Source organism: Aulonocara sp. 'chitande type north' Nkhata Bay, linkage group LG17, assembly GCF_057382095.1.
Source record: "Aulonocara sp. 'chitande type north' Nkhata Bay isolate Kocher_YH1m ecotype deep benthic linkage group LG17, A_spYH_male_GT1.1, whole genome shotgun sequence".
NCBI lineage: Eukaryota > Metazoa > Chordata > Actinopteri > Cichliformes > Cichlidae > Aulonocara > Aulonocara sp. 'chitande type north' Nkhata Bay.
The window spans coordinates 7,409,965-7,423,829 of record NC_141360.1 but is presented as its reverse complement, the minus strand read 5'-3'; the positions used below and the strand labels follow the sequence as shown (position 1 = coordinate 7,423,829).

Below are 13,865 nucleotides of genomic sequence, written 5' to 3'. Positions count from 1 at the left end.
TTGTATGAAAGCAATGAACAGGCTGCTCTTAAAAAAAAACCCACACGGCACCATGCCAGCTCCAGAGAAAGCCATTTGGATATCTAATAGCTTTGGACCAGGTCAGCTTAATGTAAGCCTTATTGCGATTACCTGATGTAATGACAGCCAATCCAAATAGAGCCTGTAAGCCATTATGAGCCAAACAAGGGGAACACATTATGCTTTGCGCTATGTCAGCCTGACAGGGTCTGAACAATGCAGCATGAAAACGTTTCCACCCAGTTACTGCGACTCCTAAGGGGATGGAGAGGAACTGTTTAGGGCAGTTATACGTCCCAAACGTACCTTTGAAGACTAGCAATCAGCCTTAAAACCCCCCTATCTGCAATCTTAACGTAAACAAGAGATGAAAGATTTGAAACATTTACTCAGAAATGGCTCTTAATAGAAAACAGCGCCACGTGAAATGTTTTAAAGCCTTAAAAAATTGAAATAACATTTAAAAAAAAGAAAGAAAAAAAATCACAGGAAATGTGTATTAACAGTCAATTGTAACATAATGTCATCAAACAAGAAACTCTTTAGACAGCCGCAAGAAAATACAACTTGACTGGACAGTTAAGTCCAGCTCAGGAACTTTAATTACTTGCTATAGGCTTTGGAGGCATTTGTGCAAACAGGTAGAGCTGTTTGTGTTTAGAGTGAAGAGGAATGCCACCAACTTCAAATGTGTATCATGTAAAGAGAACAAAGTTCCCACTAATACAGTACCTAACTTCTCCTGATCTACACCCCCCCTAAAAATAAAAAATTCCATTTGCCGTTACATAGTTTTGGATCCTTTAACTTCCTGCCACTATAACTAATTGGTAGGATTACAGAGACCATTGCTAAAACAAGAAGACTTGCGAGGGAGGGAGAGAACGCATCAGTTTATACTTCGCTTTCCTCAGGAATGTCTTTGGAGAGGCATCGTCGTCTTGGAAGCACTTCAGGCTCGTCCTACAGTTTGGCTCGCGCTCTGCTGGAAAAGATCTCGGCGTTTACATAGAATAACTTTCAAACTGAACAAAAAGCAATCACTAAACAACCCTACACACACGCACATACACTTTCACATTTGCCTTTTGAATGCTTTGTTTTCTTAATCTGTTTCTGTGCAGTTACCACTTCTCTAAATACCTGCTGTTTTCAAGAAGAAAAGGTACAGTGCCGCTCCATATTTGTGAGAATATGACAGACGAATGAATGACAAGAATTTATTAGACAAACATTTAAAAAAAAAAACAACAGAACAAAGAAACAGGACTACGGCCCTTTTATGTAAGGTTCTTTTATTCACTGGTGGACGTGTTGGTTTAACAGTAACTGTGGTTTGGTGTATCCCATTAGGCTAATGTGGTGGTTTTGGAGATCAGGAGGAGGAGAAGGCACCAGGTCAGTATGGGGGTGGGGAGTGGAGGGAAAGGGGTGAGGTTTCCCCTAACTGCTCAACTATGGTCAGTGTGGCACTTTTTCAGTTTTATGATATATAGTTTAGGAACAGAGCAGGACAACAACATTATTATTCCTGACATTACATTAAGCACATTTTTTCTTGAAATGAACACAGAGCATGTTACTGAAGCAAACTTGTTTCTAAAGTCCAATCTTTTCTTCATAACATCGGAACATGATCTAATGCATTTATGTCATTTTAAGCTTACAGGACAAGATCAGAACCCTCAGGCAGATGTTCACCAACATTTCAAAGAAAACACCATTAAAGCTCACTGGGTACTAGCACTAGAGACAGGAAATGGATGACTTTATGCAAAAATTAAGAGCTGCTCATGTATTCACCCTGCATGTTATTGTCCAGCTCTATTTCTTTAAAAAGAGCTAGGAACTGAAGCCAAGACAGCATTCAAGGGCAGCGTCACCCCAGACAGAGTGTCAGTATCCTGTTGCTGAGCATGAGCGGAGGCAGTGTGGCAACGGAATCATGTGATCACAGTCGGGCCGGTGCGTCCAGTCCTCTCGTGGAGCTGGGAGAGCTTGAGGGCGATGTCTACCAGAGGAGCCAGGATCGCCTAGACGAGATACATAAAGAACAGCGAACGTCGGACTTCCTGTTCAGGTCATTCAGTTTATAGAAGTCCTTCAGTACAAAGCAGCTTCTTCTGGTTCTGTATTGCTAAGCTGCCGTTAATGCCGCCAGTATCAGAGCTATGAGCAGAAACCTCAACTAGCAAGGCCCAACTGAAGAGCTGCCAAAATAAAACTACTTTGGTCCAAAATATGCTAAGCCCCTTTTTAAGAAGCTCAGTTTTAAGTGGACAAATTACTTTAATTTTACATTTAAATATTGTTTTTAATACCTCAGACATCTTCAAATTCTGAGTTTCCCCCCTGAGATATCCTGATAGACATTTACTTTTATTCAGCAACTGGGAACCACGGTCTTGTGATCAGGTGACTGACTTGGCTATTGAAGAATATCACGTTTCTTTGCTTTGAGAAACGTGTGTTGCTTTTGCAGTACGCTTTGGGCGGTTATCCATTTGCACTGCAAAGCTCTGTCTGTTTGCAGCTTTTAAATGAATCTGAGCAGAGACTACAGTCATCCTGCTACTTCTATCAGCAGTCACATCATCAATAAGCACTAGTAATCCAGTTCCAATGGCAGCCACAACATCGGAATTATGAGTCGTCTCTCCTTACTTTTCTCTTCCCACCATTGAAAAAGTTAATCTTGATTTCATCTCTCCACTTTTTTACCCCCAAACTGTGCAGACTTTCTGACCTTCATGGTCCTCAATCCAAATCTAATTTAAAAACAACAACCACCACCAGTGGTTTGCAGCTACTTGTAAACCTGCATTTCCATTCATTAAGGTGTCTCTCAATTATTATTATTACCAACTTTTTAACAGGCCTCACCTGGCCATCAAACTGCTTGTCAATATAGTTATTTGTGAGTTGGAAATCTGCACTTCTATCACAGAGTGATGACTGATTGATGTCAAATCCACTTCGGTGGTCTACAGAGGCAAAACTACAAAAAGTGTGGCCTTGCCCAACAACCTATGGGCTCAACTCTATATTCTTACATCTACTATTTTTTAAGAACGATTAAATTAGAAGAATCTAAAACATGACCAACATCGAACACTATTAACTGTGACAAAACACGACGCAGCGGATTCATAAAATAAGCGCTTTTTGTATCAGTTTTGTGTGAGGTACTTTTTCTTCTCTAAATCCACACAGAAAGGAGATCACCCCATGGGTGTGTAAATCAAACCCACCCAAAGTCAGCCAACTGAACCATTAACCTGCTGGCTATTTATCTGTCAAGCTCTGATTCTGAAGCAGTATGTTTCTGCTTATCTGTTCATTCATAGTGTCCAAGCGCTGAAAAGGATAAAGAGCTGGAGCAGAACTTTTTTCTTTCTTGTACTACATCACCTCCCTGTCTGCACCATTCAAAATTATTTTATGAAGTGTGTCTAGTTGGAACTTGCATTCTTCATTTTTTCTTACCAGTCCAGATAAGGTGCCATAAGTCAAAACTTGGCCAAACATCTCCATCATCTCATCTCCCATGTTGAATAAAATCTCTCAGCCTGTTTTTTTTGTTGAGGGCTCCACCCAGTGCTAGCTGGCCATCGTACACGTTACTGATCATTCCAGGCAACCCAAAAGGTTGAGAAGCCCATGTGAATATTAAACTGCTGTGATGTAGATGGATAAAGGGCTGACAACCTTTATAAATAGTCTCCCCTTTAATATTAGATCTGCTCAAACTCTTGAGCAATTTAAATCTTTACTAAAGACACACTTTTACGCTCTGGCTTTTAACACATTATGACCCAAGCATTCTGGATTTATCTGAATTAGTTAGTATTGTTTCAATTCTTCTATTTTATTGTTTCTATTGTTATTATTGTATTACACTGTAGTTTTTAATTTTATTGTTATTGTTAAGCACTTTGTGCAGCATCGGCTGTTGGAAATGTGCTATATAAATAAATTTGACCTTGACCTTGACCTCCCTCCTAAACAATTATTCACACGCACGCAAATAAAAAAGATTCGTGAAAAAAGAAAAAAAACTTTGTAACTGTTTATTTTCCTATCTGATGACTTCATTGTCTAATCTTTTTCCTCCCTGGATCCAACCAGCTGGGATTACTCCTCTCTGTCCTCACCTGTGGATCCTGGTAAATTTTCTGCGCGTCCTTCTCGTAGCTGTCTATGTAGAGCCTGATGGTTGCTCCAGCACTGCCTGTACCGCTGAGACGGAAAATGACCCTCGAACCGTCGGAGAAGATGATTCGGAGGCCCTGGGAGTGCGAAAGAGAAACAAAGATGTAAGAGATGGTGACAAATTCAAATATCGACTGAGCAGTAACATGTGGTTATATAATGTACGAGGTGGGAGTTATTCCATGTGTGTATGCACAGGGGTATGACCTCATCAGGTATTTTGCCAGCTTTTGAAACGCATCATTAGCAGGTCTGATTTTAATATGGAATCTGTTTTAAATTGGATACAGACTCTTAGTAGCATCTGAAGTGGAAAAAAACCCCCCAACAACTCTAAAACATGAGGCAAGCGGAGCACTGTTGCAGGATATTGTGTAAATTGTGGACTGCAAATATTAATGGGGTCTGTTTTGCAGGCTGCTCACCTGGTTTTTGGAAACACTCCCATCGACAGGGTCTGTATAGGCAAAATTGTCAGCGATGGCCACCTCGTAGGTCTTATCACCCGATGAGAACTTCTTTCCTTTAAAGGACGGATCGAACATTGCCGCCTCCAGATCCTTCATCATCTTATTGGCAGCATCTGAGTCAACTTCCTCATAGTCGTACCTGGAAGTGAAGTTAGACCAAGATTTTAAAAATATACATAGGAACTCATTTTCAACTACTTTCGATAATGACACATTTTTAATCTGAAGAGACAAAAGTAAAGAAAGTTTAATTATAACTGTTGCACTCCACTTGTGCTGCATTTCTCCAATTTGCCACTGAAAGGCGCCATTCCTGCATAGTCTCAAGTAGAGTTTTTTAAAAAATGTTTTGACAGTGGTGTTTAAAAATTCTTAACACTGTCAATGGTGTTTAAAAACCCTCATCTTTTAGGATTCAAACTCTCATTTCATAAATCGTAATGCAGGCATCTCCTCTGACCTGGTGAAAAAGTTCCTGCCAAACTTCTGCCAGTGATCTTTCATTATCTCCTCCACGCTCTGTTTCCTGGTGGCTAAGATTGACAGCCACGCAAGCACCGCCCACAAGCCGTCCTTCTCACGGATATGATCCGAGCCTGTTTATTAGCATAGAGAGATGTGATTGGGTGAGGGGCAATTCTTACTGGTGTCAAAGCTAAAAAAAGAAAAATGTGATGACCGAGTCTCACCAGTGCCAAAGCTCTCCTCTCCACACAGAGAGAGTTTACCAGCATCCATCAAATTCCCAAAGAACTTCCAGCCAGTTGGAGTCTCATACAGGTCCATCTGCAGCGTTTTAGCCACACTGAAACACACAGATTACATCATATAAGGAAAAAGAAGATTCTTGATTTGCACTTTTTCCAATTTACCCAAAAATATAAAAACTGTTTTGGTTTTTACTTGTCCAAGGCTCCACTGGTAGGCATGCTACGGGCCAGTCCTTTGACGCCGGTCTTCTGGAAGTACGGGATGCTTTTGATGTTGGCAGCAATGACAGCCACAGAGTCCGAGGGGTTCACAAAGAAGCCATGTTTACCCAGCACCATGTTGCGATCCTGAAGAGGGGACAAAAAGATGGCAATCCTGAGCTGTGATATTACTTTATTCATTTACACTGTAAACACTGCAATAGTTACATCCTTTTTGCACACACCCTTTTCTTTACCTTTTTCTAATGTAGCTGTCAATTTTCTTGATTTTTTTTATAATCACACTCTGGATATTTATTATTTGGTGATTTGTATATATTGTGCTATTCCTTATATCTTAACATATTGTACTGTTAAATAGTCTAGTCTGTTTTTGTTAATGTTACTGTACTGGAGCAACTGTAACCCACATAATTTCCCTAGGGATTAATAAAGTATGCTGATTCCGATTTGGTAATCGGCAGCAGATGGTTTAGTGTCAGTACTTCCTGAAAAAAAGCTTTTAAAACCCTTCAAATCCCAAAGTATATAATTTTTGTAAAACATTTCTTAGATTATATTGATAATTTTGAAGACAAGTTTACCAAATAGTTCTCGTGATTTCTTTGTTAAGCATTTGGTCTGTTCCTTTCATGAAACATGAAGCTGTCAGGAGGAAGGGTGAGGAAAACGGCTAACTAAAAACAATCCACATTAAGTGCTGTTCCAAAATTCAATCTCACTCTGGGAAGTAGGCCTAAAATTGTGATTGACTCATGTAATAAAGAAAATATAAACTTTGAATGAAAACTTATTAGATTAAATACATTCTGAGTGATTTAATATCACAGATTGATATCCAGGTCCAGACTTCATAACTCTGCCGCCCAGCTCTTGCCAATACAGCTGTTAGATGATCCTTTATTAGGGGAATGCTGAAGAACTTACACCATCACCATCAAATGCAGCTCCAAAGTCATATTCTCCACCTTTCATGGTTTTGACCAGGTCAGCAGCATAGGTCAAGTTGGGGTCAGGGTGGTGACCACCAAAGTCTTCCTGGGGCACACAATTGACTGCAGAGTTTGCTGGAGACCCCAGCTCTTCGCACACTATCTTCTTCACATAAGGACCAACCACTAGAGGGAGTAAGAGCGCCATTAATAAAGGATCACACATCACATGCTGCCATGGTCACTAACGGAACAAACTTTCCTTTACACTGTGATGCACAAAGATTATTTCCGTTTGTGTTGCCTGTTGGTAATTTATTCAATTTAGGAACTAGCATCCACTGTTTGAATGACCGATTTAATACATGCTCATCCCTACCTCCATGCATGGCATCCAGTCTGACATTAATGTGATTGGCTCCTGAAAGAAGCTCCTTCAATGCAGCAAAGTCAAAGATCCCCCTTAGCATCTCTGCATAGTCATCAACTGAGTCCACAATCTCCACTGAGATAAATCAAGAGGGAAAAGCAAAGTTGGCACACAAGTCCTGGTACAAATCACAGCAGTACATGAAATTACAAAGCAACATGTATTCAAGATTTGAATAGACTAGAACATGTGTTTACAAAGAGAAGAGAGTTCAAGACGTTGGTATTAATTTAACTAATTCTTCATCTTTCAGTTAAAGATAGGATTCTGCATCCGTGGGTCTGTTACCTGTGAAGGGCTTGAAAGTGTCCACTTCAAAGGTCTGCTTGCCAATCTTAGACAAATCCACTTTGAGGTCTGGGCAGATGTGATACTCCTGCAGGCTTTTGCTGATCTCAAATATTTTATTTGTAATGCCCTCTGGAGCAGGTCCTACGTTCAAAGTTAAACACTGGTTAGAAACCAGGCAATGCCCAAATATGGAACATTGAGCAAACTATGACTTGGACTATAGTGATTAGAGAAACAGTGGGTCTGTGCACTTGTCTCACCTCCGCTGGAAATGTTGTACTTGATGCCAAAGTCTCCATTGGGGCCTCCGGGGTTGTGACTGGCTGTGAGGATGATGCCACCCACTGCTTTTCTCTTGCGGATCACACAGGAGACTGCTGGGGTGGACATGATGCCATTGTGACCAATCACTAGGTGATTTATCTGCAGGCAGGAACAGATGCACACGTGCAAATTAATGGACACAGGCAAAAGTGTGTGTTTGTTCACAGCTCCAACCATAATGTAGAAGTAATAAGGGTACTGATGCTCCATGCAAAAGACTAAATTAAACACCTTTTCCATTGACTAACCTTGAGAAGGTTATCCACACCTTTCTCCAACATCCATCCTGAATTATTCCAGTTTTGTTATTTATTTATTTATTTTAATACGTCAGATTTTGCAAATCATTATTGGAGCTAACCCAAAACACTGCTGCTGGATGACAGCTTGAACTTATTTCACCCATCTTTGCACCATTATACTGGGTAGCTGTGCATTTTATATTTCATTATAAATTTTGTTTACATGCAAGAGCTTGCAAGGGCTCGCCCCTGACTATGTTATTAAACTTTTTACAATAGTATTGCCCAATACCAAGTGGTTAGATCAGCTGAACAGCAGCTGTGAGTAGCACCAGACTGGCTCTTACAGCCAATATTAGGTCCTCTAACACACTAAGGGTATTCAAATCTGAAATCCCGAGCCGAGTAGCAGTTTATTAATGAGTGATGAGTCTACACTATAATGAAACTCAGATTTAACAAAACTGCTGCTTTCAGCTGGCTATAAAAGTTTGTCCCTGTAAGACCCTCAAAGTGAGAGATGTGTGTGCATTTATATATGTTTTAAATTCAGTAAGTGCAAATCTACAGTGGCCCTGAGAGGTCAAACATACTGCAACTTGAGAAAATATCAGCAAATAGGAAAAAACAGTTCACAAAACACCACAGGAGTAATTAAGAGGAGACAATAATGTGCATGACAAGTTGCTCTAAACACCTAACAGAAAACATATATGCAGTATTAAATGAATCATGCGATTGAAAGACATTAGCTCGAGTCTTTTTTCCAAAGCACAACATAGATGAATCCTCAACTTCTTTTAAGTTGATCTCGGTACATTCCTTCACATGTTTCAGTTTTCTGTCACCTCCGTCATTTTTTTATTCAACTTCTATTGCGTTTTGTGTACTTTTGCAGCATTTTTTTTAGATTTGTATTGTGTTTATAAGCTGCAGTGCATTTGACCTCTCAGGGCCACCATACAAATCACATTTGTTTATAGCCAGCTATATTATGACCTGAGCTGGCCCTGCTGCCCAGTGCTTTACAAGTGCTGCAGAATAGGTTATATTTTGACTCCTTTTATAGTTTTGAAATGATGGCATTATCGCGGTCTATTTAACCACACAATGGTTTGCTTTGTGCAATCACACGGGCAGTAGTGCATCTCTGTGTAACTTATGATACAATTTCACCCAGATTTCCTAATATTACAAATGCCCACCAAGATTTGCCATCTTCGTGCAACTTACACCTACTTTCATTAGATGAACCCTCCATTTAGCAATGCTTCTTTGCATTAGCTACAAGAAGGACAGAGGCCATCTAATGAGAAGGAAGGTCACAGATCGAGGCTAGACTACAATGAATATGTCCTCTCAGAGAGTGAGGAGGTTACCTTGCAAATAAATAAGAAGGTAATAGGGTTTGATAATATTATGTTGATGCATTCTCACTGTGCATCTCTCATTTATGCACAAGACATATGCAGAGCAACGTGACCGGCTGCAGACCACGCCCCCCGATGGCCTAAAATCGTTTGAGTAACATCAGCCAGTAACCACACATTCAATGAAACATCACAACGTTGGCTTATCGTGCCTTCTTTCCCAACATCTAAACCCGTTTTGTTCCCTTTTAGAGAGTTGGGCAAGACGGACCAAGAGCCTAAAAATATATCCAATGATTGAAAAACGGCGAGTCAGGGTGTAAATGTCAGAGGTAAGGGTCTGACATGCAAGCGACCTCCTTCGTGCACTTTATCCAAAAGATCACCACGGTCAAGCAGGCTACCGGAGACAGCGCATGGAAATCCAGAGGGGGGATGGCGATACGTGCCAAAGATTCACTGACTGCTTTGGACCTTATGGAACAGTCAAGTAGTTTTCCATAAACACAGTTTGAATGAACTGGGGCCAATATCAAGGCGCAGATACAGGCAGGAATGTCATTCAGGATTCAGCGCTGTCTCTCGTGGTTAAGAGAGCTTGTAAGAGCAGCTGATTAGCCACCCCAACTGTAGTCATTGACTTTAAAGTATTGCATAACTTTACATGAACCCATTTAATATAGAACTGAACAGCACCTCTCGAAACATTTTAATATGCAGAACGTAACCCATGTTTAAATACGTATATTTATGCTAACAAGTTAATAATACATGACCTGACAGTAAATATTTTGAGCATTTGGTCGTTCTCTCGGTTAGCATTAAGCTACTTAAGTTACTCTAGCTTTCTATGTAGCAAACTTTTAATTTTTAAACTAACCAAATAATGTCAAACTAATCAACAGACTAGTTATTTAGGAATGCATCTGATATACTTGACAGCTAGCTTGATGTGAGCCTGCTAGCTTACAAGCTATTCTATAGGAACAGACTCAGTGAGCTAGACGCACACATACAGCAAGGACAGCAAAGGTGAACAACATGTCGTTCTGCTACTGACCCCGTTGGCAGCTGAAATCTGGACGATCAGCTGAATAGCGTCTTTCATGAAAAACCTCCCATCCCCTCCCACCACCAGAGTGGCCGCCTGGCGCTCGGCAGGCTCGATGACAGAGATAATGCTCTGGATGAAGTTTTCCGCATAGTGCTGGTTCTGCTGAAACACCGTCACCCTCTTCCTCAGACCGCTAGTCCCGGGCTTCTGGTCCGTGTACGGCTTGGTCTTCACTGTCGTAATTTTCACCATTTTTGACCCCCAGCGAGCACCAATGGTCACCCCCGTGTAATCCGCAGTCCGGTCCGACAAGCAGGCGACTGCAGCGTCGGAGCAGCCACACGTACACACCGGGCAACTCCCCCCTTCAAACACCCGCCCTCCCGGTTTAAAGAGAAAGGAGGGATCAAGGAAGAGTTCTTCAGTCTCAACAACAGCGCAAACAGAAAGGTAGAAAAGTCAAAATTCATACAGCTTTTCAGCCATTCTTGGATATTGCTTAAAAATGAATTTTTATAACTGCAATATGTGGGGAAAATGTCCACAGGGCTGTAGGCAAAACTCTAGAAACCGTAGGGATACGCCCCCCACCAACATTAAGATAAAGTTACTGATGAAACGCTCTAATCACAACTCAGGAGCTCATGTTGGATATTAAATAATACAAAAATATGTTATTTGTGTTGTTTTATTTGCACTATATTTTTAAAAGTCACACACCCAGCTTTTTGATCAATGGTCTGATTTATTGAAATCTCATCCATCCCCTAAGTGTCTGAGATGTATTAGCCACTAACACCAAAAACAATAATATTTTGCATTTTTTAAAAGATCTAAATAGTGTTATACATACATTTTTATAACATTAATGAATACAGAATTATGGTAGACTCTTTATTCGTAAAGTGATCATTTTCGGTGGTTTAAAGTGGTCAAATTTAAACACTGAGTGAGAATACAAATCTTCCCTACAGTTCATCATCCACTGTATGAAACAAGCAGTTTCTATTGTGTGAGAACGAAGTTACACCTGCAATACTCATAGAAAAAGATGTATGATTATTTGCAGGGTAACGCTTGCGACATAGCCAGTTTCGACCCATTGCTGTTTGCCTTTTGCTTCACAGTGTTTGATCAACATAAGTAGAACAAAGTTTACCATCAGATCTGTCAAAACAGAAGGTTGTCCTTAAGTACAGAAGTACTGTGCAAATTCTTCATATTGTGCTGAGAAATGGAAAATAGGTGCAACAATTTATAGAAACATGTGCAAACGTAAACATAAATACAGCACTGCTACAATAATGTTGAGGTCCAGTCTATGTGGAGGCCAATCCATGACTGATAGTATTCCATTGTGTCTTCTTCTATCTAGGTATGCTTTCACTGAATTGTGTTTGGGATCAGACTACAAAAACAGAGGCTCCATATGTTTTGCATATGGCTGTGGGCTCACTGTTGCACCTCTCTCCTGATCTTTTCTGTAAATACTGATGATGATTTGAACTACAAATCTCAGACTTGGATTAATTGCTCAGTCATACCTGTTGCCACTGATTTTCAGTCCTTTTCTTGTGTAATTTGGCATACCTCAGCCTTTTCTCCCCATTTCCATTGGTTACTGAGACCAATTCTGATTATTATTGTACTTTATTGAGCCCCGTGGGGAAATTGCTCTCTGCATTTAACCCATTCACTCAGTGAAGCAGTGGGCAGCCATTGGGCGCCCGGGGAGCAGTGTGTAGGGACGGTACCTTGCTTAACAGCTACCTCAGGGTAGCTGTTAAGGGGAATCGAACCCCCGACCTTCCGATCATGAGGCAACCACTCTACCTACTGAGCTATCCCTGCCCCATGATGAGGCTTCAGTGAACAGTAGATGGATCAACTGAAGGTTAATCATTTCTCTGGTGCTGTGTCTGGATTTTTTCCCCCCGTTTCTTAAAAATATGACTTTCAGATACTGTTCATCTGCTGTAGTCTGTTTTTTCAGGACTGACATATCTTCTTTTGTCCTCCACTTGCCCAATTTCCTTTAAGGACATTGCACACCATGCTGAGATATTCCAAGTTTTCAACAATTAGCTATTTCAGAATTATATTGTTGGTGCATACATACTATTTAAAGCCTGTCAAACTGTTTTATTATTGGGATTTTTCATAGACTCAACAAAACAAAAATGGAACAAATTGGATTTTTCCAACAAGCTGCTAGTTTTTTGCTGTGTTGTCTGTTATGTGCAAACACAACAATGGGTCATCTCTTGAGTTAGGTACCTTCTTATACGTAAACTGTTCACGTCCGTGTTAACGGACATGAACAGCATTGACTAATGCTATATATAAAAAAAAGAGCGGTAACACTTTTGTACACTACGATATACATTTATAAAATGCATATTAACAGTTGCAGGGAAAAAAAGTTTCCGACTATAACATTAGAACACAAATTTGAACCCAATTAATTTCATTGAGAAAAACAAACCAGTATTACAAGAAATATGAACTTCTGGGATTAGCAGTAAATATCAATGTGTGAGTGGGTTCCTGGTTTTAAAGAACAGGGATCTGTTCTTCATAAGAAATGTTTCCAGAAGTGTATCAAGGGATGAACAAAAGTATGTGAGGAAAAAGAATTAATGATGTTAATCAGACTGTTACAAAAACAATTGCTAAAGAGTTTGCAACCCACAAATCACACAGATTGCATGCAAGTGAAGGATTTCCATTATTGTAACTAGCAACACGCAAAAAAAGAAACTAAATCTCTTGTAAAACACACATAACGGAGAAGTCGTTTGGCAAAGCCACTGTCCAACTGCAAGCAGCTGAATGACACCAAACCCCTATGTTGGGAAAAGAAGAGCAGACAGGGGCCTGAAACATTAAATGCATCTCACATGTCATGTGACATTTAGTGAGCTGGCTCTACTGTTTCAGTAGAGAAAGTCAAAGGTCAAATAATGGCCTGAGAGATATAAATAGAAGGTCAACACTGTACTCGACTAGAAAGGCCAAGGGCAAATAAAGCTTAGACCCGAGTGCAATGCAAAGGAATGCATTTCATTGCCAACCCCCAAATCCCCAACCCCTCCATACCCTGTAAAGAGTATGGATGAATAGCTGCACGGTTGTATAGTCTGCAAAGCTTGAATGAAAGTTAAGGCACAATTCTTGGTTACATTCAACAAACATCCACAGCATTTAAACTGCTGCAGTTCAGTGTGAACTAGGATCAGTTTTTGTCTTCTTCACAATTGGAATTGAAAATCTGCTTTTCACAACTGTTATCTGTGCCTAAAATCATTCTGATTCTTTATAAATATTCTTGAACTGCAAGACTATGTAACAAAATTAATGACTTCAGTGATGGCCACAATCAGCTAAACATGTACTTACAAGTGTCTCTAATTCCAGGAGACAATGTTGGAGCCAGAATGACATTCCTGTGTTTATGGAAAACTTGCTGATAATTCTCTAATGTCAAATTTAATGAATCCTTGACAGGAATTTTCAATATTGCTGTAAGAGATTTTTTTCAAATAATTAGTATTACTAATTTTCAAACACATTTATGTGAACAGAAG

The 13,865-nt window shown here is 40.1% G+C and overlaps 1 protein-coding gene across 2 annotated transcripts; it reads right to left on the bottom strand.

Moving 5' to 3' along the window:
• Window positions 1-1,227: 1,227 nt before the first annotated feature.
• On the bottom strand, window positions 1,228-10,612 carry pgm1 (phosphoglucomutase 1). 2 transcript variants are annotated; one of them, XM_086269317.1, is made up of 12 exons: window positions 10,285-10,612; window positions 7,686-7,711; window positions 7,549-7,628; window positions 7,286-7,429; window positions 6,947-7,072; window positions 6,563-6,753; window positions 5,607-5,761; window positions 5,393-5,508; window positions 5,164-5,299; window positions 4,659-4,842; window positions 4,176-4,310; window positions 1,228-2,054 (listed from the first exon to the last, which is right to left on the bottom strand). In XM_086269317.1, exons 1-12 carry the CDS (start codon window positions 10,528-10,530, stop codon window positions 1,965-1,967), a joined length of 1,629 nt encoding a protein of 542 aa, XP_086125443.1. In that variant the 5' UTR covers window positions 10,531-10,612; the 3' UTR covers window positions 1,228-1,964. The 2 variants fall into 2 exon arrangements, with proteins under 2 accessions (XP_086125443.1, XP_086125442.1); XM_086269316.1 differs by having other exon boundaries at window positions 7,549-7,711; window positions 10,285-10,611.
• Between the last annotated feature and the right edge of the window lie 3,253 nt (window positions 10,613-13,865).